General features: G+C 44.6%; 1 protein-coding gene across 4 annotated transcripts in view; it reads right to left on the reverse strand.

The window, feature by feature from the left end:
* The window catches only part of ARHGEF12 (Rho guanine nucleotide exchange factor 12), a 112975-nt gene that overhangs the window by 26450 nt on the left and 61931 nt on the right, over window positions 1–24594 (reverse strand). For all 4 annotated transcript variants that reach the window (XM_075909529.1, XM_075909528.1, XM_075909527.1 and 1 more), the window contains 23 exons: window positions 24135–24184; window positions 23209–23266; window positions 22258–22436; window positions 21498–21575; window positions 20815–20934; window positions 19379–19513; window positions 17285–17356; window positions 15400–15492; window positions 14303–14413; window positions 13841–13939; window positions 12440–12482; window positions 11944–12049; window positions 11192–11329; window positions 10657–10689; window positions 9636–9750; window positions 7959–8064; window positions 7400–7609; window positions 6571–6700; window positions 5779–5814; window positions 4861–5015; window positions 4307–4453; window positions 2420–2505; window positions 1068–1193 (listed from right to left, as the gene is read on the reverse strand). In XM_075909529.1, the coding sequence (XP_075765644.1) occupies window positions 1068–1193; window positions 2420–2505; window positions 4307–4453; window positions 4861–5015; window positions 5779–5814; window positions 6571–6700; window positions 7400–7609; window positions 7959–8064; window positions 9636–9750; window positions 10657–10689; window positions 11192–11329; window positions 11944–12049; window positions 12440–12482; window positions 13841–13939; window positions 14303–14413; window positions 15400–15492; window positions 17285–17356; window positions 19379–19513; window positions 20815–20934; window positions 21498–21575; window positions 22258–22436; window positions 23209–23266; window positions 24135–24184 (2426 nt within the window). The remainder of the gene's footprint in view (window positions 1–1067; window positions 1194–2419; window positions 2506–4306; window positions 4454–4860; window positions 5016–5778; window positions 5815–6570; window positions 6701–7399; window positions 7610–7958; window positions 8065–9635; window positions 9751–10656; window positions 10690–11191; window positions 11330–11943; window positions 12050–12439; window positions 12483–13840; window positions 13940–14302; window positions 14414–15399; window positions 15493–17284; window positions 17357–19378; window positions 19514–20814; window positions 20935–21497; window positions 21576–22257; window positions 22437–23208; window positions 23267–24134; window positions 24185–24594) is intronic.

The following is a 24594-nucleotide window of genomic DNA, read 5'->3' on the forward strand; positions in this document are numbered from 1 at the left end:
TAGGACTATAATTACCTGAACATGTACCATCTATTCATCATATAAATGTCTATTACTTCACATTTCCGGTAATTAAATACAAGACAAGAAATCCCTACATTTATCACTGAGACAACACAGCCCTTTCTTTCTCATTTGCAATTACATATAGGAAAAGGTTCATCACAAAAGCAGTGGCTTCCTTCCCTCATTACTTCACACAGGCTAGTACCATCCATAATCCATCTCAGTCACTGCCATATAGGGAAGACATCAGCTTCGTCTTCTACACTACGAAGACACTGCACTGCATTTTTCAAAATTATATCAGTCCTTGTATTACTAGAGTTCCCATCCAGAGTCGGTGCAGCTAACTCTCCTTTTCAGATGGCACACATCCCAGTGGGAAGGATCTACCATGTCTCTTGCATTCAGGGCACACACCCAATTGCTTACTCTACTCTGCTCCATACACCACCTGTTCTCAATCAGCCATCTGCACAATGGAACAGGGATGGGTAACTAAATCCTCTAACTCAGTGTTTCTCAACCAGTAGTACAAGTACCCTTAAGGGTACTCAGGAGAAGTCTGGAGGGTACGTCGACCCAACTGAAATTTGGAGAAAACTGGACTTTTAAGTTTTACAGCACTTTATTATTTGTGTACTTTTTACACCCAAAAATTTAATCGCGCGCCCAGCTATGATTAAGTTGTTTAAACAAACATGTTGCAATGGTACAAAAAAACTTGTGTATGTCTGAAAACTGTAGGTACTGCGGGTACTTTACCACCTTTAAAAAAAAAAAAAAAAGTGGTACTTTATTTAAAAAAAAAAAAAAAAAGGCTGAGAGAAACTGCTATAATTGAACCAGTTCCCTCTACAAAATCATTCTCTTTAATCCTCAACCTTAAAAGTTCACCTGTCCAAAAGCGATTAACAGAAAATCTGGTGTTGGAAATAATCCCAATCCAATGGCAACGTTCGACATAATCCTGCTAATTGTATGAACCTTACATACACCTCCCATTTATCCTTCACTGACCATCAAGCAAACCTGGAACCAGCTCCAACCTGAGTGAAACTCACCTGCACAAACGTTTGGAAACGAGAGTCCTTCTTCTGCCGTGATTTAATCACTTCTAGAGCAAAAGGTTGGTTACTACAAAAGGTGGCAGTTGCGTGTTTCAGGTTCTCCTCTCCTGCGCCACTGAACTGTGCCAAAAAACAAGGGAGCCAAAGTTAAACAAACAGGCATATGCTAGCGGGAGCTCTGACACACGGCAAGGAGGCTGCTCAGACTTAACCCCAACCCTTTGCAGCAAAGAAGCTCTCCAGTTAGACCTGCTTTTACACAGCACACTTTTCACAATCACCATCTATCAATAGCCCTGGCAGACAGAGCTGCAAGGCACTGAGCTCACTAACTCAGAAGACGACACAAGGCCATTGCTTGGTTCATCAACACATTGAGTCCAATCTGCATACACCAAGGCTGATTTTGACTATTTATACCAATAGAAATAGTCCAGATTCCTCCTTCACTATTTTACTTCACTGTTGACCTGTAAACAAGTCCAAAGCCACCTGCTACGATGCCTCACCGACTGACATCCCAAGCCTTCCTTCCACTTACTTTAAAAGGTGCCAAGGAAAAAACAAAACTCAGCAAAAAATTACATCTTTATAATAGAGAGGAGACCCAAAACGTTTGGCATTTCCCTCCATCAGAAATATCAGGTCTGTGTTGTCTTCTTTTGGCTACAGGACTGGAGAACTGATGGGATTAACAGATCTCAAGAGACTGGGAAGTGAAGGTGGTTTAGCCAGACTCGGAAACTCTAAATTCAATAGGTTTCACAGGACATCAAGAGAAAGTCTGACTCTGGGGAAATAAGAATTTTTATGAAGGATTTGAACACTGACACTCCTTCCACTTGGGTCTGAGGGGAATCTCATTCCAGTTTTCAAGTCATTTTAGGAATCCTTCCGCAAGATGCAATACTTAATCTTCTCAATATTTCCAAGTAAAAAGGATAAGTAGTCCAACCACCCAGCAAAGCCCATTCACCTTCTCTCTCAAACACAGGCCCCCCCCTCTCTGTCTTCCACACATCATAAAGAAGCAAAAGCATCAGACAAGTTTTCCCCTCTAAGCAGGTCACCTTTAAGGAAATGACTCACGTGTTTATCTTAGCTGAATAAAGCACTCTACTAGAAAAAGCGCTCACCCAACTCTGTGCTGAGCTCCCTCCACCTTCTAACAATCCCATGTCTCTTCCTCCACGTTAGTGCCACAGAAATACACAATTTCAGATATTATGTACTTAATGGAGGCAAGTTACACTGGTTTCCCCAGAGCTGTATTTACTATTGAATTGGATTCTCACTTTCAGGAATAATTACATTTTTGAACAGGGAAGAAAAGAAATTCAGCTTACCCAGGTTAGCAAGTCTTCCCCAATCTGATCAATAACAGACGTCTCATTCCTTTTACGGACAGCTTTCATCTGATCATTCAGCCCAGCTAGAGGGAGCGGGAGGTGAAGACAAAAGAAGGCAAAACAAATCGGTCATTTATTTCAAAACAGGAACAAACCTACTAGGAGAGTGGATGGCAAATTAAAGTGAAATAAAGCAGAGTGGTAGATTGCAGACTAAGGCTATGTCTAGACTGTAGCGTTACATTGGAAAAAAGATGTGTTGCATAAAAAAGCCTCCGCCTGAGCTCACTAGATTTATATACATGGATTTTCTGAAGCTACACCAAACTGTAAGGTCTAAGGTTTTAAACTGCAACTTATTGTGATCCTTGTCAATCTTTGTAATCTGAGTAACTCTCAAACTTACTGTAAACTGCAATTTTGTAATTTGTAACATGCAACCACCTTGCTTGTAACTTTCCCTAAACTGCATTCTCCCCCGTGAATGGAGAGAGAGAGTGAGTGTGAGTGTGTTTGAAGAAGGCTTGGAACAATGGACCACATGGCAATGAGTCATCACAGTCTGGGCATGCTCCCTGCTGGATAAAGGGAAGTCTGGGCATGCTCCCTGATGACAAGGTGAATGAGTCAGGGGGCCATTCAGACAATACAAGGAGAAGGAGCACATGTGAGACACTTTTTTTTCCCCCCTTCCCCTGCTCCTGAGAAGCTCCTCTCCGGTGTCTCTCTCTCCTGACCAGCTTCCCCAGTCACGATGAGCAGACAGACCCTCCAGGATCCACATGCTTTGGCTCCTTCTGCACTGTGTAAGTGTGTGAGTGCCTGAGGGCAGGAATGAATGGGTGTGAATGAGTGAGTGAATGGAGGGGTGTGTACTTGCGTGCATGAGAGCGAGAGCGAGAGCGTTCTATCTTCTTTAGCTTAAACCTTTGGTGGCTGCTTTCTCCTCTTTAGTTCTATTTAGTGGAAATAAACCCATACTAGTGTAACCCTGGGTGGTCTCCAGTGAGAATATTTTGGGGGTAACAATATGCAAACTGTGAACCACAATTTGCGTATCTTTTCCTCCTTTTTTTTTCCCCTGGAAGAGGCTTTTCCAAAATTTGGCCCATCTACATGGGGCCACATTTCAGAAAAACCTCCTCTTTGGGAACATCCCTTATTTCTCATGCAATGAGGAATACAGAAATGCCGAAAACATGTCTGCTTTTTCGGAAAGTTTTCTGAAAAAGCGGACAAGTTCCTTAGACATGGCAGAGCTTTTCCCTGCAGTGTAGACATAGCCTAATATTGGTAAACAGGAATGACCAATAAGAATGAGCAATACATAACTCCTACAAGAATTTTTCCAACATTATTTTGTCTACTTCACAAGGAAGAGGTTGAATATTATTCTAATATTACAAGGTGGGGAAACAGACACAGTAAGGTAGCTTGACGAAAGTCACACAATGATACAGATGGAATCCCAACAGTCCCTTGTTCTAACCATCAGGTAACTTTGCTTTCCAGAAGCATCAACATCCAAAAATATACTGGTCCTGTTAGTAGCCCTCTCCTATCATTCTCCTGGGCAGCATCTGTCTAGTTTGCTTTTTTGCATGTGCCTAAGAGCGTTCATCTCAATATTGCTCTCTGTGTGAAAAGCGAGTGTACACCACCTTATAACAGATCAGAGATATGGATAAGACCAAGAGTGTATCTGGTATCTTGGCAACAGATATGCTTGTAAACCAAATATGAAACGATGCATGCAATTCGAGAGCTGTGTGTGGTTGCCCACTATGTGCGAATATACTTATGCAAGTATGCATATCTAGATTTGCGCATCCGGCCCTATAATCGTGAACTAGCAGAGCTGAAAGGTGTCTCGTCCACCCTTACTATGGAGCAGAAGGATATCCTCCAGGTTTGAAAAGATTTTCCGCAGGTCAGATGGGGTCAGGATGCCTTCCCGGAGCACACGTTGGTAGAAGACCTGATGCAGAACCTTCAGCGTGCGGACGTGAGCTCGCTCCGTGTAGAACAGCTCTGAAGAGGAGGAAGAAATACAGGATTGTTACTGATTCAACACAGTAACGCTGTGGATTCCAACATGGTCTACCACGGGAAGCCATAATCTACCAGCAACTGAGTTACTTAATACATTAAGCAGTTTAGAGAGCATCTATGAACTCTGGGTGAGGAACATGAATCTGTAAAAATCTGTGCCCTGTTTCTGCTTTGGGGACTGAGTAAGTCTAACCTCTCTGCATGTTACCTACTGTTCTGTACGAACGTCATACCATCAGCTTGCAATGCATGAAGTTGGCAGGCCAGAAACTATAGCTTGTACCTCACTGGGAGCCCCTTCAGGTGAAGCAAGCATTCATTTTATGTTTTGGGAAACTGTAGGTTCCAGGGGTTGGTGGGCAGCAAAGAGAAACATGTGAACTCACCATTAATCACTTCCTGGCGTTTGATTTCATAGGGTTTCAGCCCCAGCAGCACCTCTTGGCTTACCAGCTGCTGCCAGTTGGGAGGATCGGTCTCAGTATCAAAATCAAACAGCTCGTCCTCACTCTGAATATCCCCAAAGCCCACACTGTCCGTCCTGAAGTGAGAGAACACTCTAGTCAGACGCTTTCTGATTCAGACACATGGGGAAGAAAATGGAAATGTGGACGCAGAAGGAGAAGAAACATGCAGTGGTAAGATGTTAAAGAAACACCCAGGGAAGCTGCCAGACGCCTTCTGGTTCAAAATGCAGTTTGGTACTTAGCTTTTTTAGAGGGACCTTTTCTAAGGCTTAGCATTCACTCTCACAACACCCTCTGCACTGAGTGCTGTAATCCCCATTTTACAACGTGAAGTCATTTGCCCAAGGTCACACAGTAAGCCAGTGGAAAGGGGTGGGAGGAAAATCACCTCTTCCCTTGTATCTGCAGGTACCATCATGACGACTTAACAGAATCCAGCATTCTTGATTCCCAAACCACTGTAAGTGCTAATAATTAGTGCTTTTCCATCCAGACATCACACCCTGGATATTCATTTCCCCTTCACCTTGCACTATACTGTATCTGGGTGACAGAGTGTAATTTCATACGTATATTATGATCTCAAATTATTTTGAACAGGGACCGATAATGACCACTGAGCTCTACTCTGGAAGATGGTGGCTTAGCGGATAGCACACTCAACTACGTCGGAGATCTGGGCTCAATTCCCAGCTTTGCTGCTGACCACCTGGTTAAGTCATTTCCTTTCGCCATGCTTCAGGGGATCATTAGGCTGATCTCCTTTGTAAAGCGCTATAGCCAGGTTTGACTAGAGAAGGACGTCTTTAATTCCTACCAGCTCATCACTATACTCACTTGCGGAAAAGCTTTGGTGTTCCCAAGTCGGCTAATCTAAAAAACAAAAAGCACATCACATTAGAAAGCTAGCACAAGTAATGGGATTTCACTCCATTCAGTGGAGTTCCAGAGTGAAATCTTAGGGACTGGTTTGTCTCTCTAGACAATTTGGTATTATAACCCTGATGCTGAATAGAGAGTTTTCAATACAATTTCAGTGGGAGAAAATGAAAATCTCAGGGCAATGTCACAATTCCTCTTTTCCCCATAGCACATCATATATATAGTAGCCAAATGTCTGAGAGCCTGTAACACTTTAGTGCCGAGCGCCACAGCAGTAGGGGAAGGGGGGCGGGGTGGTGACGTACACAGCCCCGCCCCCTGGCGGTGTACGTCACTGGGGTAGGGTGCAAAAATACCTGGACACCCTTGATTGGGGGCGGGAGGGGGGAGAGACCGGCCGGGAGAGGAGCAGGGCTGGTGGGGGAATGGAAAGCAGAACTGCGGGGGAGGGGGACAGGTCAGAGGCAGCAGTAGCTGGCCAGGAGTGGGAGAAGAGAAAGAAAGAGATGGCAGAAGGTGAAGAAGAGCTGAGAGAGGGGGAGAGAGAGGGGAGAAAAAGCGCGAGCGCTCAGGAGAGAAAACAGACGTGGAGGAGAGACCTGAAAATCCCGTCTTATGACGGGCTAACTGGCTAGTAATGATTAGAATAGCCCACGCTGCCAATACTATTCTACAGACCCAATATAACAGCTTTAATTCTCTTTGCTATTCCTTTCCCAACTCAAAATAACCTGTGCCCATGGATACCTATCTAGTTCTCCTTCCTCCTCTTGCAACTGGTCCAGCGGAGGAGATGGGAACTCAAAGATGGTGTTAGGTGTGCGGGGTGCACCATCCGTCGAGTCGCTCAGAGGTGGAGCTTCAGACTGCTTGGGGCCTGAAAAGACATTGGTCAAGAATTTCCAGGAGAGCTCAACACACAAAACTAATGTTCACAGGAGACATTTTGATTCACAGCCTCCTTCTCACGGAGGCCACGGGAAGAGGAAAAAAAAGAAATCAACAATTCCTGAATTGGGAAAGAAAGAAGCCCTAATAGAGAAGCACGTGGATAGTGCATTCATCTATCTCTTCAGGGCTGGGTGCTTGAGCACTGAAGTTGGGATGGTCACACAATTCAATATTTGGAAGCCCATGTCAAGCCACTTCCAAGAACCCCATGACACAAATCAGCACAGACCGCTGAACACAAAGGGACGTCTAGACTACGAGCTGATTTTTCGAAAAAGTGAGCCGCTTTTTCAGAAGTCTAGACGCTCTTTTGAAAAAGCAGTTTGCATTCAACAGCGCCTTTTTTCAAAAGCGTACTTTTGAAAAAAGGCGTTATTCCTCGTAAAATGAGGTTTTACTGCAATCGAAAAATGCCGCGTTCTTTCGATTTACTTTCGAAAGAACGTGGCTGCAGTCTAGATGCAGGTGAAGTTTTTTCGAAAAAACCCTGTAGTCTAGACACACCCATAGCATCACAGGGTCTAAAGGCCTCATTGACAGTAACATACCCTCGAAATGAGATAGCAACACACACATCCCGTCTACAATACAGCATGTAATACTCCCCTCTCCAGCTTCTTCTCACCTGTGTCATTTTCCTTGCTTCCGTCCGGTGAGGCAAAGGGCCCCATAGCTAAAGGAGACATGGGATTGGCAGGAGGGCACGTTTCCGTGCCATCGCTAGAGGACCCACTCTGGCGCATCTTGACTGAGTCCTGCGGCTCTGGACTAACTGAAGAGGCAGTGGATAAGTGCTTTGGATGACGCTGCTTCTGTATTTCCATGGCCCTGCCAACTGAACAGACACAGACCAGACAGATTGCTGGAGACTTGCCTCTCTCCAGAAACCGAGGGATAGAGCGCCTCAGGGAGATTTCAAGGAATTATTTCATTAGCTTACTTAAAAAAACAAAACCACATTTCAAACTGAATGGCTCTCCGGTTAATGAATGGCAATTGAAGCTCTGAGACAAGAGTGCTGCGCAGAGCTTCTTAGGCTGACATCTCAAGTACTTTACGGAGGTCACCGAAACAGAGTGTAAATATCAGTGGGACAGAGGGATGCAGTGGATGAGGATAGGTGCATGGGCATCTGATTTTCAGACAATAAGCAGGCAAAATACATGTCCCATGGTCTTACATACTTGCACTGCTGTCATGGCGACTCGGTCTCCTTTGTGGTCCCAGGATACTGGTGAAACCTCTCCTCTTCACCTTTTCCTCCCCTTCTTTCTCTTTCTTTATACTTTGCTGTGGTTAATGCAGAACCAAAGAAAAACCAAATAAACACAATTGTAACTGACTCCTGGGGAAAATGAATCTGCTACTTCTCAGAACTCTAGAAGTTCAAGTTGGGAGAGACCTAGTCACACTGTCCCAAACCCTCTCGCTACGTCTACACTGGCAAGATTTTTCACAAATACTTTTAACGCAAGAGTTTTTGTGTTAAAGTATTTGCACAAGACAGCGTCTACACTGGCATGTGCTTTTGCACAAGAGATGTGCTTTTGCACAAAAGAATCCGTGCCAGTGTAGACACTCTCTTGCGCAAGAAAGCTCCAGTGGCCATTTTAGCCATCGGGCTTTCTTGTGCAACAAATTCATGTTGCCTGTCTACACTGGCCTCTTGCGCAAGAACAGTTGCACAAAGAGGGCTTCTTCCTGAGCGGGAGCATCATAGTTCTTGCGCAAGAAGCACTGATTTCACACAGCAAAACATCAGTGTTCTTGCGCAAGAACTCCTCGCCAGTGTAGACAGGCAGCATGTTTTTGCACTTTTGTGCAAAATCATGCCAATGTAGAGACAGCCTCTGTCAATGCAGGACAGTTCACAACAGAACTTAGATTTCAAAGGCAAGAAGAGCAGTTTTAAGAGTTGTTTCCTTACCTAAAGATTTTACAGGACTAGAAATATGAGAAGAGGGGGGCCAGAAGTCAGGCAGACAAATTAGAGAAGAACAAAGCTAACATGTCAAAACCTAGGCTTTTAAATCCCTCTTTAAACACATGACATTCTACAGCAGTGGTTCTCAGCCAGCAATACCTGTTCCCCTGGGGGTACAAAGAGGTCTTCTAAGGGGGCACATCAACTCATTTAGATATTTGCCTAGTTTTACAAACAGGCTGCATAAAAAGCACTAGCAAAGTCAGTGCAAACTAAAATTTTATGCAATCACTTATTTGTACAGCTCTACATACTATACACCAATATAAATATTGCCAATTGATTTATTTTATAATTCTAAGGTCTAGATGAGAATATAAGCTATTTTTTACTAACAGTGTACTGTGACACTTGTATTTGTGTCTGATTTTGTAAGCAAGTCATTTCAGAGTGAGGTGAAACTTAGAAGTACAGAGCATCTCCTCTGCACATCGCCCCGGCTCACATGCATTCCACACTGAAGCTGCTGATGCTTGTAGGAACTGATGAGTTATAAATCCTCTGACTTCCCACTCTTAAGTCGTGCAAAAAAACCCAACAACCCCCAATTTGCACAAAGGGAAGTCAGCTGTGGGGGGAAAAAAATCTTCCGCTTTAGGTTGTTTTGCTACAACGCCAAGATTTCTGAATGTATCTTGGACTTGTAGCAAGGACGGTCTGTCCACCAAACAGAACCGGCTCCGGAAAGGGGCACAGCAGTTTGGAAAGGTTGAGGACTACTTAAGCCCAGCTCCCATTGAAGTCAATGGAGGCTGCAGGGACCCAGGACCACTGCAAAACAGGCCACTTATATTTAGGCACTCAAGTCTGGAGTCTCACTCACACACTACACACGATAGAAGAGGTTGGTCACAGATTCCAGCTATGCCGCATTTACCTTTATCTTTGGCAGGAAACCAATACGTCCACGCTTCTGCTCCAAGCTCCGGGGCTCCTTGACTCTCACACCCAGATTTTTCATGTAGGTAAGGATCACATACTGCATGGCTGAGCTACAAGCCAACCAAAAGAGAAAGGGGGGAAACTGGTAACCAACCTCTTAATTCTGTACACCAATTTTATCATTAACAACTGGTTTTCTAATTAAATTTCTTCTCTGGTTTAGGGGCACCAATTCATTTTGATACGACTCGGTCACAAGAGACCACACCTTGCCCATCACAGAATCAGTCCTCTTGTGTAAAATATAATCCCAGGTACCTGCTGACAGCGGCATCCTCTGTAACACTGTTCTTGGTAAGGGGTACCTGTCCCCGTGGGGGGGTACATACAGGTCTTCCAGGAGGTACATCAACTCATTTAGATATCTGCCTAGTTTTACAACGGGCTACATAAAAAGCACTGGCAAAGTCTGCACAAACTAAAATTCCATGCAATGACTTGTTTGTATTGCTGTGTGTATTACACTGAAATATAAGTACAATATTTATATTCCAATTCCTTTCTTTTTGATGGTACACGGGAGATCAGCAATTTGTCAGTCAGTGTGCTGTGACACGTTTGTATTTTTATGTCTAATTTTGGAAGCGAGCAGTTTTTAAGTGAGGTGAAACTTAAGGGCATGAGGGACCAAATCCAACTCCTGAAAGGCTACGTTAATTTGGAAAGGTTGAGACCCACTGCTCTGACATTTTTAGGCAATTATTCAGAAAATGGTTTTCAGAAGTTCCAGAACAGTAAGCACGCTAGTAACATCGCACTACAACTTGCTCTGGTACAGTAGGGCTCCATTCAGAATGAGCTATGAGAGAGCACCTCTGGAAAATGATGTTTGCTGCTACAGCCAGCAGAGGGCTACATTGTCCTATTCAGCAAAGAGTAGGACACAGAGCCAAGCATCCGCAGCTAGGTGAGGTGATTTTATTCAACAAGCCAACACGGTAAGACAGGTACATTACCTCTTGTCCTCTTCCAGAGGCTGAGATGTCAGCCTGCAAATGAGAAAAGAGACTGTTTGAAGAACTCAAACCAACCCCGAACACTCTTAGTCAGACGGCGCCAGCACAGCAGCACATAATTTGGATAGTGCCTCCTCCCTGAATGCTAAGAAATCCCAGCCAAACTCCACAGGGAGAAGCCTGCAGCCGCTTCTCTAAAAGTCAGTCCTGAGGCTGCAAGTTTCTTTGAGCCAACTGAAAAAAATCCTGGATCTGACACTTGAGATTCCAAGAACGGAACGGCTCTTTAACAAGTATTCCAGGAATAAGCAATACTGGACTATCTGGGGTTATTTGCTCTGGAATATTTTCTGAAGGCCTCCATTATAGTGATGGTTAATCTCACAGCAGCTAGAAGCTAACTAGGGAAGAGGGGAAATGTGAGGATCTTGAGTTGTTTTCAGTCCTCAACTCCTTTGCCTTGCTCTTGTCAAGCTTTGAGCAGACCAAATACGGTCTGCATGTTACTCCCACATTTACACCCGCTGGTACTTACACCACCTCCTCGATTTTGGTAATGATCTGCTCTGCACACGCTCGCTCTTTCTCCAACGTGATCCGGTCACGGACACGTTCTGCATCCAGCTTGGTCAGTTCATTTTCGGCCAGTGTCAATCCCATGCTACGTTTCTGTCTAAATAAGGAGAGAAAATAATAAACCTGGGGTGACCTGAAGAACTGGCCTTCCCGCATTTAGAAAGCTCAAAAGGTCCAGTCCGACCTCTCCTTACCAAAATGCTACATGGCCTTGGGAAAAATTACTTCACCTCTCTGTGCATCATTCATCCTAGCAGCAAGTGAGAGCCAATCCCCCTTCCCAGAGCAAGGTGGCCACACTAACTTGGCAAGTAGAGCTTCATGAAACAGCCACTTCGGAGGTCAAAGGGGGCAGCCAAATAGCTGTACAAAAAGTGATGCCCCATACAGAGAGAGGGGGAGGTGGGAAGTTGGCCAAGGAAGAGAGGAAGGCTGATCTGAGCACTATGCACTCAGTGTCTGCGTCAATCAAGGTAGAATGCAAAGAGCCCCGGGCCCTTCCAAGCAATCATGGATAACCATGGAGTTGCTCTGATCACAAATAGCAGAGGAGCAAGCAAGCTCCAAAAACATGGAGGATTCATCTAGGCCAAAGATTAATAACCAAGTCCTGGAAGTTTGAACTTCTCTCCATACGAAACGCAGAATGTTAAGTTGGGGCAGGGATGAAGTTGAGCACTTGGTACAAGCTGCAGGAGAGAGTATACATACCTGAAATCTTCCAGATGCCTCTGGACATCTGGATAAACTTTATCTTGCATAGTTTGGATATAATGGCGGTGCAGCTCCTCTGGAATGAGTTCGGGCCTTCTTTTTTCTGCAGGTAAAGGAAGGAAGGAGCAGCAGGGTTTCACTTTATAACACTACAGAACAGTTACTCCGTATTAGCATAAAGCCACCCATGTAAATTCCATGTAGCATGCAATCTACCAGGTGGAGGTACATTAAGTGCCAACAGCATTAGCTAAACCCAATATCAGACTATACCAGTACAAGACGTAGGTGCCCATGCCTCCCATACATCCATACAGCAGTGTGTACAGAATGTTCTTCACAATCAGAACAGTAACAGGCTCACCTCCCTGTCTCCCCAAGTTTGATACAGAACATTGTAGGTCTCAGACAGCCACAGGGAGAGCTCTTTACCAGCTCTGTTAGGACTGTCTCAAACAGTAGGATTTATGCCAATAGACACTCAGGACCTTACCTAGATCTACAGAAATTTCGTCTGGAACTGGAACCTTCAGATTCTGAAGAAAAAGAAAAAGCAAATGTAAGAGTGAGAAACCACATGACAGACTCTTTTCTCCCTCTAAACCACAGGTTCATCAAATCTGAGCACTAGCTGGAGTTGCTAAGGCAATTCCCTCTCCACTCATCTTAGAGATTTTAAGGCCAGAAGGGACCATCGTAAATACCTACTCTGAACTCCTGCACAACGTGGGTGAAAGAATTGTCCAAAACATTTATTTCTAGAACAGATCTTTTTGATAGCATTGCACTTTTACTAGGTACAGCAGAGAGGTGATTTCACCTTCCTCCAAGGTATGTGGTGCAGACCTCTGCTATAGGCAGGACATCAGATGGATAAGCCCCATGGACTTGCTTATTATGGCAAAATTGAGGTTCCTCATCTTTGTAAACAGATACACAAAATTCCCACATTAGCAACTTTCACTTCAATTTAAGCAGCAGAATCCAGCTCTATTGCAACTGACAACTGCCCGGGTTATCTTTACTGTCCAACTCTGTCCTTTGATAGGAAATGGAATAACTGCTCATGAGTCAGAGAGTTTCCAGAGCCCTGAGGTTCCGTGCAGATTTATTCTTACATTCAGTGCTAAGATTTTAACAAGAAGCTGGGAGTAGCTATTTAAGACAGACAGGTGTATCTCTACCCTGGTACTGCCTGAGGTGGGGATGAGAAAACTAGGAGTAACTTAAAAAAAATACGACAGTGTTTGAATGCTAACTGAAGTTTTCAGATTTCTGAGCACTGGTGGCAACACTATGACAGCCATTTAGTCATTTCAGTTTACACAACTCTAAATGATCATACATTTTAAAATCTGCAGAAGTAAATCTCAACTTGACAGACCATAAAAGATACAGAACAGGAGAGACACCCACGTATGGTGTAAAAAGGCTGTGAGCAGCGTGAATTCCCAGAAATCTGAGGCACTGAAGAGAAGGCTGTATCAGCTTTAATCCATAACAACACAGAGCACACACATTATGCATTTCTGTAGCGCATGTCATTCTGAAGCTCCAGTTACACACACCCACACGTGCTACCCCCCCAATGTAATACAGCACGTCTAGGTTGTAAAGCACCAAATAAATGTAATGCAGGAAAAAAAAATCTTCACAATATGTGCAAAGAGTGAGGACCAAGAGGAGTTCTGGCCTACTCTTGACACCCCAGACACAACAGATTTTACCACCAAAAACTGAAGGGGCTAGGTTCTCCCTGCCTAAGGTTCCACAGTACCTCCTAGAGAATTTCTAGGAGCTCTCCTGCACATTCTTTTGTGATGTACAGTTGTGGGGGGGAGGAGGGATGGGGGGGAGGATGGACAGAGAAGAGTATACCTATCTTGGAACCTACCGCAGCTCGGTCCAGAAAGAACTGGTTAAACTCAAGGAAGACACGACGAGTCTCTTTGGAGTTGGTCTGTTTGTACAAGTCTGTGTAAAGGTAACAAAGCTAGAAGGAAGACAGAGAAAGACAGAGTGAGAGCTCTCCTAATTCTACCTGTGAATTTCTGCCCACATGTTCAGGGAAGATAAACCACTCAAAACTCCAGTTACTGGTGAAGAACTTGCAGTGTGGCTGTGCTGAACAGATGAATACTTTTAGCGGTCATTTTATTTATCTGACATTTCCCTTCAGTTACTCAAAAGCCCAGTGCACAAGCAAGAGCTGAACCCTCACAAAGCGAGTTGCATTTTTCTCACTGCCCAAGTAGCTGCACTATCTGGGATTATGCTGCTTAAGAAGCAATTCCAGAACACTCAGGCCAACCCCGTGAATCTGGCCCAGTAAAACCATTCCCAAGTGACAACTTACCAGTGTGGCTGGGTCAAACTGTGACACCACATGATGCAGGAACACAGCCAGGTGAGCGGGGCGAGATTTCAGCAGCTCAATGTTCTGGAAACAGCTGCATTGCCCATTGATCTGTAACGACAGACAGTCCACTTCAACTGTACCCAAAGACCTGTGAGAAACCTGGAAAACTTCATGCCAGTTGATTGATTTCTCCTTTCTTTGGTAAGCAACAGAGCAGCACCAGCCTAACTCCAGGTTCCAGGGACTAATCAGAAAGAGCTCAGCATCCACCCACTTCCTGGTCTAACCCGTACAGCAGGGCTACTCAATATGCGGCCTGCAGCCCGTTTGTGGCCCACGGTACGGTTTGGATTTACATGGAATGCAACATGTGGTCTGGCCCACAGGTGGGAGTCAAAACAAAAAAGGAGTCAATAGACTGGTCTTCTGTTGAGATGCGTTTTAGTAGTTAAATTCCTGGACTGTCATTGCTCATTAAAAGTGCTGTCATATGGGTGGATATCGGGTAAATATTGCATTGTATTAATATCAGAAAACCAACTTAAATGGGGCCTGTGTGTTGTAGTCTTGCCTTAATCTTTGTATTCATGCCTGTCAGCGTGAAAGAAGCTATTTGCATATATTTGCATGTCTATGCAACCACACTTAAGTTGTGGCCCTCGACACGTGCTGTGACTATCATTGTGGCCCCAGGGCTTCCAAAGTTGAGTAGCACTGCCGCACAGTTTAGTACTGTAAAACACTGTCACACAAGACATAATGGAATAGAATCCAGAGCAAATTACTATATCAAGACAATTCAATATAAACAAAGATATTAGAAAAAACAAGCTGCGACAGTGAAAAAAGGCCAGTTAAAGCTAGGAAAGTAAATAAAACAGATGAATTTCTGGCAAGGTTAAAGTTATGGAGAAAAAGAAAGGTAACAAAAAATCATATTGCATTTTAGAGCAGATTCTTAAAGACTACTGGACGAGAACTGTCTATTAACAACATGGCATGATGTGGTCACAAGTTAGGTCTAAGGCAAGTGTTTAGATGCAGCTGCGCCCTCTCTCAAAGAGATGGCTTTGAGACAGAACAGAGACACCCACCTGCTCCTGTTCAGTGTCAAAGTCGTCATCCTCTGCGCCGATGATCTGAGGTGCCATGCGGGAGGAGGGACTCCCTACACTGGATTGAGAATCCTGAGGTGTTCAAAGGAAAAAAAAAAGAAACACAGTGCAGAAAGCGCTTAATGTCTCGGGGAAGGTTTCTTTGTCATCCGTCTATGGACTATCATGACATTTTCACTGCTAACAGTTCCTTTTGGAACCCAATCTAGTCTTCAGCCACTCCTCCTTGTCCCAAATTTCTCCCTCAGGGATATATTTGAGCTGGCTAATGGATGGGCACCTTAGTGCAGTCAGGACAGTATCCTGTAATACCCTGACTGAGTTTAGTTTAAGTATTTTACAAATGCAGTGGTTCACGTGGAAGTGAGGGATTGCATACAGTTACATGGAATAGGGAGACTACGGCCCTTCAGGAATTAACAACAGTAGGGTTGGTTAGGCAAAAATCACTGAGGTTGCAACACATGCAGAGTGCTGTCGTCACTTGGAGAGAAATTCATCTAGAGTGGTTCAAACTGGACTCCCAGGGATCAACACACACAGAGAAAGGATTTTTGGATAAAGAGCTTGAGTTTAAAATGGATCCAGAGCTTGCTCTCTCTCTGATGCGGGGGGGGAGGGGGAGGGGCTTGTTGGAGTCAAGGGGTGATCTCTGGAAAGCTATTACCATGTGTGTATGTTATTTTATTGTTTATAATGTGGGGGGTTTGTGGGTAATGTATTTATCTTAAGAATAAATGTGTTTGCTTTGAAAGAGCTGCATGGTATCTCAACTGTGGCAGCAAAGCAGGCCAGCTCTGGCAGTGCAAGCAGGGAACGGGGCAGTCAGATAATACCCCAGTCAGGAGGAAGAGAGGCACAAGTCTCCACCCAATTGAGCTGTCAGCTGAGGAACCTATAGCTTATAGTGGGTGCCCTTGCTGGACATTGCAAGAGGGAAATGCAGATACCTGAACTGTAACATACGATCTTCTCTTAAAACAAACAACAATGCTCAAAAAAGCCACCACTAACAGGTCTGAAACTCACATTCTATAGCTTGTTTGTGTTCTCTGAATGTCACCCAAAGTGAGAATGGGTGCAAGCAGGCATGCTGCAAGGTGGCATACACCTAGCCAGTTCCTGCTGCAAGTGGAGGCATTTGACTCGCAACAGTTCCTGAACATTTTCCAAAAACTGGTTTGTGTGTCACCTCCTTAAACTGCTGTTAATGGGAAGAGCACTGAGCTGACATACCCCCAGAGGTGCATGCACTGCAAGTTGGGAACCCCTGGAATCAGGCACGATTGAAAATTAAGGGTGGGAGAGGCATATCCCCTAGAATTCTTCCTTGGGAAAATTATTCATTCAAATAACCAACATATACCATTGACCAAAGTTGCTTCCTGTCACCCCCCATTCACAATGGCATCCCTGATGGTCCTAGGCACACAGTGATTGCATGTCTCTAGGCAAGAAAGCCTTCTTCCATCTAGGGTGAGCTGAACGAGTACGGGCTTAGAGGACAGTTCCACCCATGCGAAAGACAACTGTCTTACAGCAGATTATATAGGTCGGATCATTTGATGGACCCATTTTTAAGCTTCATAAACATTTATTCAGCCAATTAAAATTTCCCGCACAACTCTTAATTGAGCATAAATTGACCTTTTGCCTTAGAAAATTAAATGTAATTTAGACAAGAGAAAAATAAAGCCTCGTTCGCCAGCCGTGCTGTCCAGCGATCTGCGCATGAGCAGATCGCCCGAACCCGGCTCTTCCAGGTTGCAATCTACTCGCCACGGGCAAGTAGATTGCATTATTTGTTGAGCCCTGCTTATTACCGAAGCAGCAGCTATGGTCACATGGTGTGTTTTCGACTCACAGTATCTTGAATCTCACTCTTCTCTGGACTCTCCTCCAGGTAAATCCGTTCCTTTGGGCCACTGCGGGGACTCTGGGAAGGAAGAAAGGGCAGTTCTGGTGAGCAGCAGCAGGCCCAGAAAAATAAGAACTGTGGACTAAGTTCACGAATTACAACAGATAAATGTCACATTGCTCATATTCAGTGGACTTCTAAACAGCTATCAAAATAGGCAAGAAAAGTTAACACTCTAAATAGATACCCACTCACACACAGATCAATAAATAGCGAATGAATACATTTCTAGGGTACATGGAAGGAACTGAGTCAATTAAACTATTAATATTGGTAAGCAATTAATATTGGCCAAATTTCCTTCATTACAAAGGCTACAACAGGTTTAACCTCTCCAGTCTGACACACCCTAGTCCTGCAACATCCGTGGTCCAGCATGATTTTAGTTACCTAGATGTCCACTTATCATGGATGTGGCCAAATTTCCCAGTTTGTTTACAGCCCCCAGTCCTAGCACTCAGTGTTCTGTGCTGTTATTTAGCTCTAATTTACCCTTAAATGTCTTCTAAAAGCCCACCCAGCAAGCAGTGGAAGGGTTGGTAATGCTGCTAGACAATATTGACCTCCTATGGTTTGGCAAATTCTCTGTTTCAGCACCGGTCAGATCCTAAGAGTGCCAGACTAGAGAGGTTCAACCAGTACCTCGAGTGGCAATTTTCACCCTGACCAATCCCCTTAATGTAAGTCTCTCTGATGTTATGTTGCACTGGATTTCAACTTGCTTTCATTTGTGGATCTCTAAACAAAATTACAAATGGAGGTGCAGGTCTTTTGGAAATCTTAGGCGCCGACGACAGTCCTTCAGGGGTCTTTGAATGCAGATTGAAAACTACTGTTACACTGTCCATTTACACCCTCATTTTTATGCCACCTTGGTGGCTTTCTTTTCTAGACTTTCCTCCTTTAATTTCCAATTACAGGTGGGAGCCCTGCCCAGCTAGATGCCAACACCTGGGTTAATCAAGAAGAAAAGGGAGAGGAGTCAGCTGAGATTCCAAGCATTTGACAACGTGATTCCCATTCTCCCCCCATCCTAATAGGTGAAGATTTTGAAACCTGTGACAACAGGTTATAATGGAAACCCATTTGCTACCTTAACTATAATGGGTGGGACTACTGCTGGCTGTCAGTAAAAAACAGGTTCCCTTTCAAAGTCTTGCATCTCTTGAGCTGGGCTCTCTTGTAGAGGGAAGAGATCCCCTTGGCCCACCCTTCTCATAAATCATTTTTCAACTCTGCAAAGATTGTTTCAGGATCTTGGGTGTATAGTTTTTATGAAGTCTTAACTTTATGCTTCAGTAAGATTATAGGCCTAAAATTGAAAAGCAATGACATAATTACTTGGCGGAGCAGCTCTCTCTCAGGGATATCAAAGTATTTAAAAAAAAATATGGAATTTCACACAATCCAGTAGGAGGAAGTAATTATCATGCCCAATACATAGATGAGAAGACTGACCCAAAAGTTAAGGGATACATCCAAAGTTATAATAGCCCCCGTTCCAATTCCCCTGCACACCAAGACATTTCAGCAAAGGGGTCTTATTAGTACTGAGATAGCTAGCTGATGGGTCATTACAAGAAAAGGCTCTTGCTACTAGTAAATGACTGATGGATATCTGGTAGGAGTGATGCTTTTCCTCACACTCATGGCACCTTGCCCTGTGTTTCTGAGTCATTTTAACCACAAATGGAATATTAACATGTTCTTCCAGATACTGAAGTTTGCCTCATTTCTGTAACACACTGGCATTCATCTCTCTCTGCCTGGTAACAGGGAATGCGCCAGAAAAACCCAACCCTGAAAAACATGGTATTTTCCTTTTACAGTATCTCAGGGAAGACTAGTACTGCAAGCTTCTCATTAGCAGTCTTTGGTACATCCCTCAAGGTGCTGCACGTGTACTGTGTGTGGGTGTGTGAAAGAGAATACATGCATAACACACAGGGAGCATACCTGTCAACCTAAAACCTTTGATAGGGAAAGAAAAAAAAACCTCACAAGGACAAAGGTAGAGCTTTGGAGTTATCCTATACTCACATCAGCAATGTCACTGTTTGGCCGGGACCCGTCACCACTACTGTAATCTAGTTTGCTCAGCCCATCCCCACTTTCTGCCTCTCCTTCACTGATCTGCAGCGATTCCGTCACAGGTCTGGAGAACAACACTCCATCCTAAGAAAGAGAATATTGTAAGAGCCTGGCCAAAGCAGGGCGCTGAGGTGACAACTGCATGTTTACTGAGTAGAACACTTATGATTAGCAGGTACAAAATCTGACCTCAGCTGCTTGATCTGTAAAACGCCAGATGAAGTGGTGAGGGATGCTTTTCTAAGAAATAACATGAAGAGCACAGTGCTCATGTGCAGTCTTACAATATGCAATGTGGAAAAATTTGTTTCTACTGGTCAACAGGAAATGGGGGGCATGCTTAAAAGTGCTGCACTGTGCTTGCGGGACAGGGGCAGAGTGGAGAAGGTTTCGCGCACTGCCCCGATCCCAGACCTTAATTGGCCTGGGGGCAGGGGAGCATGCGAAGCCTCCTCCCGCCCTGCCAGGAGCACATGGCGCTTTGAAGGAGAGCGCGAAGGAAGCTTCATGTAGCTCCCCTGCCCCCAGGCCCTGATTTGCTTGGGGGCAGGGGAGCATGTGAAGTCTTCTCCGCTCTCCCCCGGCACGGCATTTCAAAGCGTCACGTGCTCCTTGCAGGGCAGAAGGCGGCTTTGCGTGCTCCCCTGCTCCCAGACTCTGATTGGCCTGAGGGTGGGGGAGCATGCCAAGCCTCTTCCAGGGCATGAGTGCCTAGTGGGAAGGGAGAGCAAAGGGGCTCCCCCACCCCAAGACCAATCATGGTCTGGAGGAGGGGTAGCCCCACCCCTTCCCATTTTGGCCATACCCCTTCCTGTTTAGGCCCCACCCATTACAGGGAGGCCTGGGGCTACTTCAAAAAATTTTGAAGTGGCCCCTGGGGCAAAAATTATTGCGCACCCCTGGGCTAGGAGCTCCATCCCTACCCATCCTGGCTAAAAGCCATTGATGGACCCATGCTCCATGAACTTATCTAGTTCTTTTTTGAACAGTTAAATCTGCAATATCTGATAGACTATAAAGTAAAAATGAAATAAAGATACAGAAACAAATAGAGATCAAATCACTAACATACAATTGTACCTTATTGATTTAACACAGCCTCTCCCAATTTCCTAAGACAGAGGAACTGTGCATTGTAACTTCTGATTAAATACTGTAATTTTATCATATACAGAACTGTGAGTTACCAGCTTCTGTGAGCCTAGCAACAATTTTTTTAAAAAAAATTATGTATGCATCTGGACTGCTAATGAAGGTAGGCGGTGCGGGTCTGTGGGTGGAAATTGGCAGGAACTGGCAGGAAACACCCTGCTTTCACTCACAAAGCTTTTCATACAGTACGCTTAGCTGGAGTGGACAGATAGGATTCTCAGCACTCGCATTACCTGAGTAGAACCTGTGGCTTTGGACAGCTGCTCTTGCAGCTGAGGGATGTGCTTCTTAGTTTCCTGTATCTCCTTGAGAAGTCGTGGGGTGGGTGTTCGGCTGTAATCTTCTTGCAAGGACTGAAAAATATAATAAGCATTTGGTGAGCTATTCCTGTGACAGACGCCTAGAAGCTGCAGTCACTGACTCATCTCCATGCCAGCAGCATGTCTGAGAAATACTAATTACAAATACCATTTAATGGAATTATTTGTACATCTATTACTGTTGCAACTGAGTACTACAGCACCTACAATAATATGCACTCCTCTCTCTTCTCCACAACCTAAGTATGAAGAAATTCCCACTGATGGCCATATTCCCAGGGCTGCTCAACTCAAGAGATACATCTTTTGCCATACCCAGAGGCAAGCAAATTTGGAGCCAAATCCTGAGAAAGGTGCGAACCCACAGCTCCTGTTTCCTTCAACAGGATTCACAGATGTTTGCATCTCTCAGGATTGGACCAAAGGAGGAGATGCACACATAAGCCTCCCAAAGAGAAGACTTCCTGCACTCTTAAGCATTCAACTGTCAATCAGTCCTGAACACCTTGTCTCCACCATGGTGATGGGACACAGGCAAGCTCCCCCACACTCTTCCTTCTGCTACCCCCCCTCCCCCCCCCAGCTCTCTCCAGTACCTGCAGCCGTTCCTGCTCATTCTGCAGCATCTTTCTCAGGATCTCCACTTTCTGGTTGTGAACAATATTGTTCTCCTCCTGAGAAAAATGGACAGATGTTAAGGCACTCAAAGGAAAAACATGGAAATGCTCACTCACGCCCTCTCTTAAATACAGGGTCTCTACAAACCCTTTCAAACTGATTCAGCAGTTTCCTCAGTCACTATCCTACAGTGACTCTACCCACCTGCCTTTGAACATAGCCGCCAGAACTTTGTGTTTATCTTTTTTAAATCCCTCACCCAAAGCAGTTGCTCATTTCCTCACCCCTAGAAGCCTGTGTTTCTTACAGTTGGTTGCTAACAAATGTTATGGAATTATGGTTATGGCTAGAGGCAGCCCATGTGCAAATAGTGGTGGAATCTCCATCCCTAAAGGTTTTTAAGTCTTGTCTTGACAAAGCCCTGGCTGGGGGCTGGACTTGATGACCTCCTGAGGTCTCTTCCAGCTCTATGGGTCTATGAAATATCCATCATGAAATTTTCTTAGTAAATGTCCAGGAGGACTGCACAGTCCTACTATTCCAGCCCTGCTCTCTCTACATTCCTCCACATATACGATGCTTAGCTGAATGGTAGTTTTGCCATTGGCAAGTGTCCATTATGAACAAAACACAAATTCCAGCTGACCAAGAATGGAAAATAGCTCTCTGGAGATGAAACATTAGTGTATTTTCCCACTGCACAACCAACCCTGCTCCAAAGGGCCCGTCGAATCTTACCCCCATCAGCACAGGGCTAGTAATCCTCTCTGCGTTTCCAGATGTCCCAGGTGAATGGGGAGATGTCATGATGGGAGACATATGCCCAAATGCTGCTGGATCCACTTCAGAATCGGCTAACGGAATCTGGGACGACCCTGGTGGGCGCCCCTGCACAGTGAGAGCTACATAGGAACCCGCTGGGAAGAGAAAGAACAATTCACATTTCAGACCCATTTACACTTGACTATTCACAGCTCTCAAGAGACAAGCAACAGACTATGCGTCATGTTAATCTGTCAAAGGGTGTTTACTCCCACCAAGAGCCTGAAAATGCTGTGAGTTCTGCTCCAGAAAGCTCTTTTAAGCTTCAGGTAGCCCCAAACCTATAATCACTTACACAATGACAACATATGTTTAAGTCTGCCAGATAAATCTATGTTAGGATACATCTCTGTAGTCACCAAGGAATTAACATGGGCTACTTTGGGAAGAACTAACACATCCCTTTCCCGCATGAATGAACTAGCACAAATTCCCCTACTGCAGCATGACAACCTACCTACAGGAGATACAGCTTGAATGACAACTATCAGTCACATGCAAAGGCCTGACATACCTTAAAGAGGTAAAACAAGGAGAAATGAAGCCGATGGGGGAGTTGGAACAGAAGAGAAGGTAGTTTTGGCCATAGGATAATGGTAGGAAGAGAAAGAGCAAAAAAAATCCGTATCTGCCGAAACATCATCAAATCTTCCCCTAGCCTTCAAAGAGCTTAAAAACTACATTTGACCACCTCTACTTTAAACATACCCTGCACTGTCAGACAGGTTGCATAACAGTCAATGGCACAGCGAGACTCCATTACTAACTGCCTGATAGCGGAGGTAGTATTCGCACCTCCTAACCGATCTTCTCCTTTATGGTTTCAATGAGTTCATTGCAAATATGCATTAGTCTGCATTTACTTACACTTGATCAGCTTCACCACGTCTCCATGGTTTGAGTTCGTCACAAGAGTCCCATTCACCTGGGGGGAAGCAGAGCATTAAACTTTTTAGTCTCTGCCTTAGAGGGACTGCTCCATCGTGTCTCAAGAAACGAAGAGTGAAGCCACTAGACAGAGGTTTGCTCTCACTTACTTCATGCCCTTTAATATACGAACAGGATGCTCCCACTTTCGGGTGCCACTTGAGAAGGCAAATTGATAAGGCCTCCCTCCCACTATAAACATGTTAAAAATGCAGAGTGGTAGTTTGAAAGGAGAAATATGATGCTTTCCCTTTGCTGATAATCTCATGCAGAAAGCAGCAGTGCACTAGAGCAAATCTTGGTGAAGAAAACAGTAGGGAAGCAGAGGAAAATCTAGCCTTGGCTCATTTAGTTCACTAGTTAATTCACTTGGGTGGAAATCCCAGCTGAATTAGAGTCAGTGGAAGTTTTGCCATTGACTTCAATGGAGGTAGGATTTTTTTAGCACTGGTTCCCTGGAGGATTGCACAGCCAAATGCCTAGATTTATTATTTGTTTACAATCAAAAGGGAGAAGACTTAGAATACATGGGGAATCAAAGTGTGTTTCAATTTACGGCAAAATTTCACTGACTCTCCCTCTCGCTACATTCATTGGCCTTTCTCGGCGTGTGAAATCTGAACTAGTGGAGGTACAGAAGCTTGCAAGGGATGTTCTGAAATGAGAACAACCACCTCCATTAGAAAGTTATATGCCAACTGACATTACACAGTCAGCGGCTCGTCTCAAAATGGGAAAATAGATTAGAGAAGCATGCAGATCAGTGGTCCCCATTAAAATACCTGCATTTGCCAACAGTTAATAGCAGTTACTACTATATTAGATTTCTCAGAGATCGTTTTCACTAATCGCACTAGCGCTCCTACCTTGATGATTCGATCACCTGTCTGCACTCCAGCCCGCATGGCTGCTCCATCTAGAGGAGAGACACACTTAACATCCATTTCTACTTCCAGTGACTAGAGAAACATCCTCCTCTTTCTAATCCTGCTCATAAACCCCGCCCCTTGTACTAGCCCCAGCCCCCGCTCTCCAACGCGGAACTGAGTTATCTATAGAGGACATTCGCATGAGCCTGATGATTCCAGGAGTTACAGTTTCACATTGCAAGTGACGCATCATGACCACATTATAAAAACTCATTTATTTTCTGTCCCACACAGAATGGAGAAATTGCTGATTAATTCAGACACTAGAGAGACGGGAAGCCTCATGCAATCCAATGCTACTCTTGTCTGTCCTCATGCATCTGACCATCGATCTGTGATGGCTACAGCTCCTTGCCCTGGAGGATTGCTATTAGAATCTCTCTCTTCCCCTCTCACA

Source organism: Pelodiscus sinensis, chromosome 26 (genome assembly GCF_049634645.1).
Source record: "Pelodiscus sinensis isolate JC-2024 chromosome 26, ASM4963464v1, whole genome shotgun sequence".
NCBI lineage: Eukaryota > Metazoa > Chordata > Testudines > Trionychidae > Pelodiscus > Pelodiscus sinensis.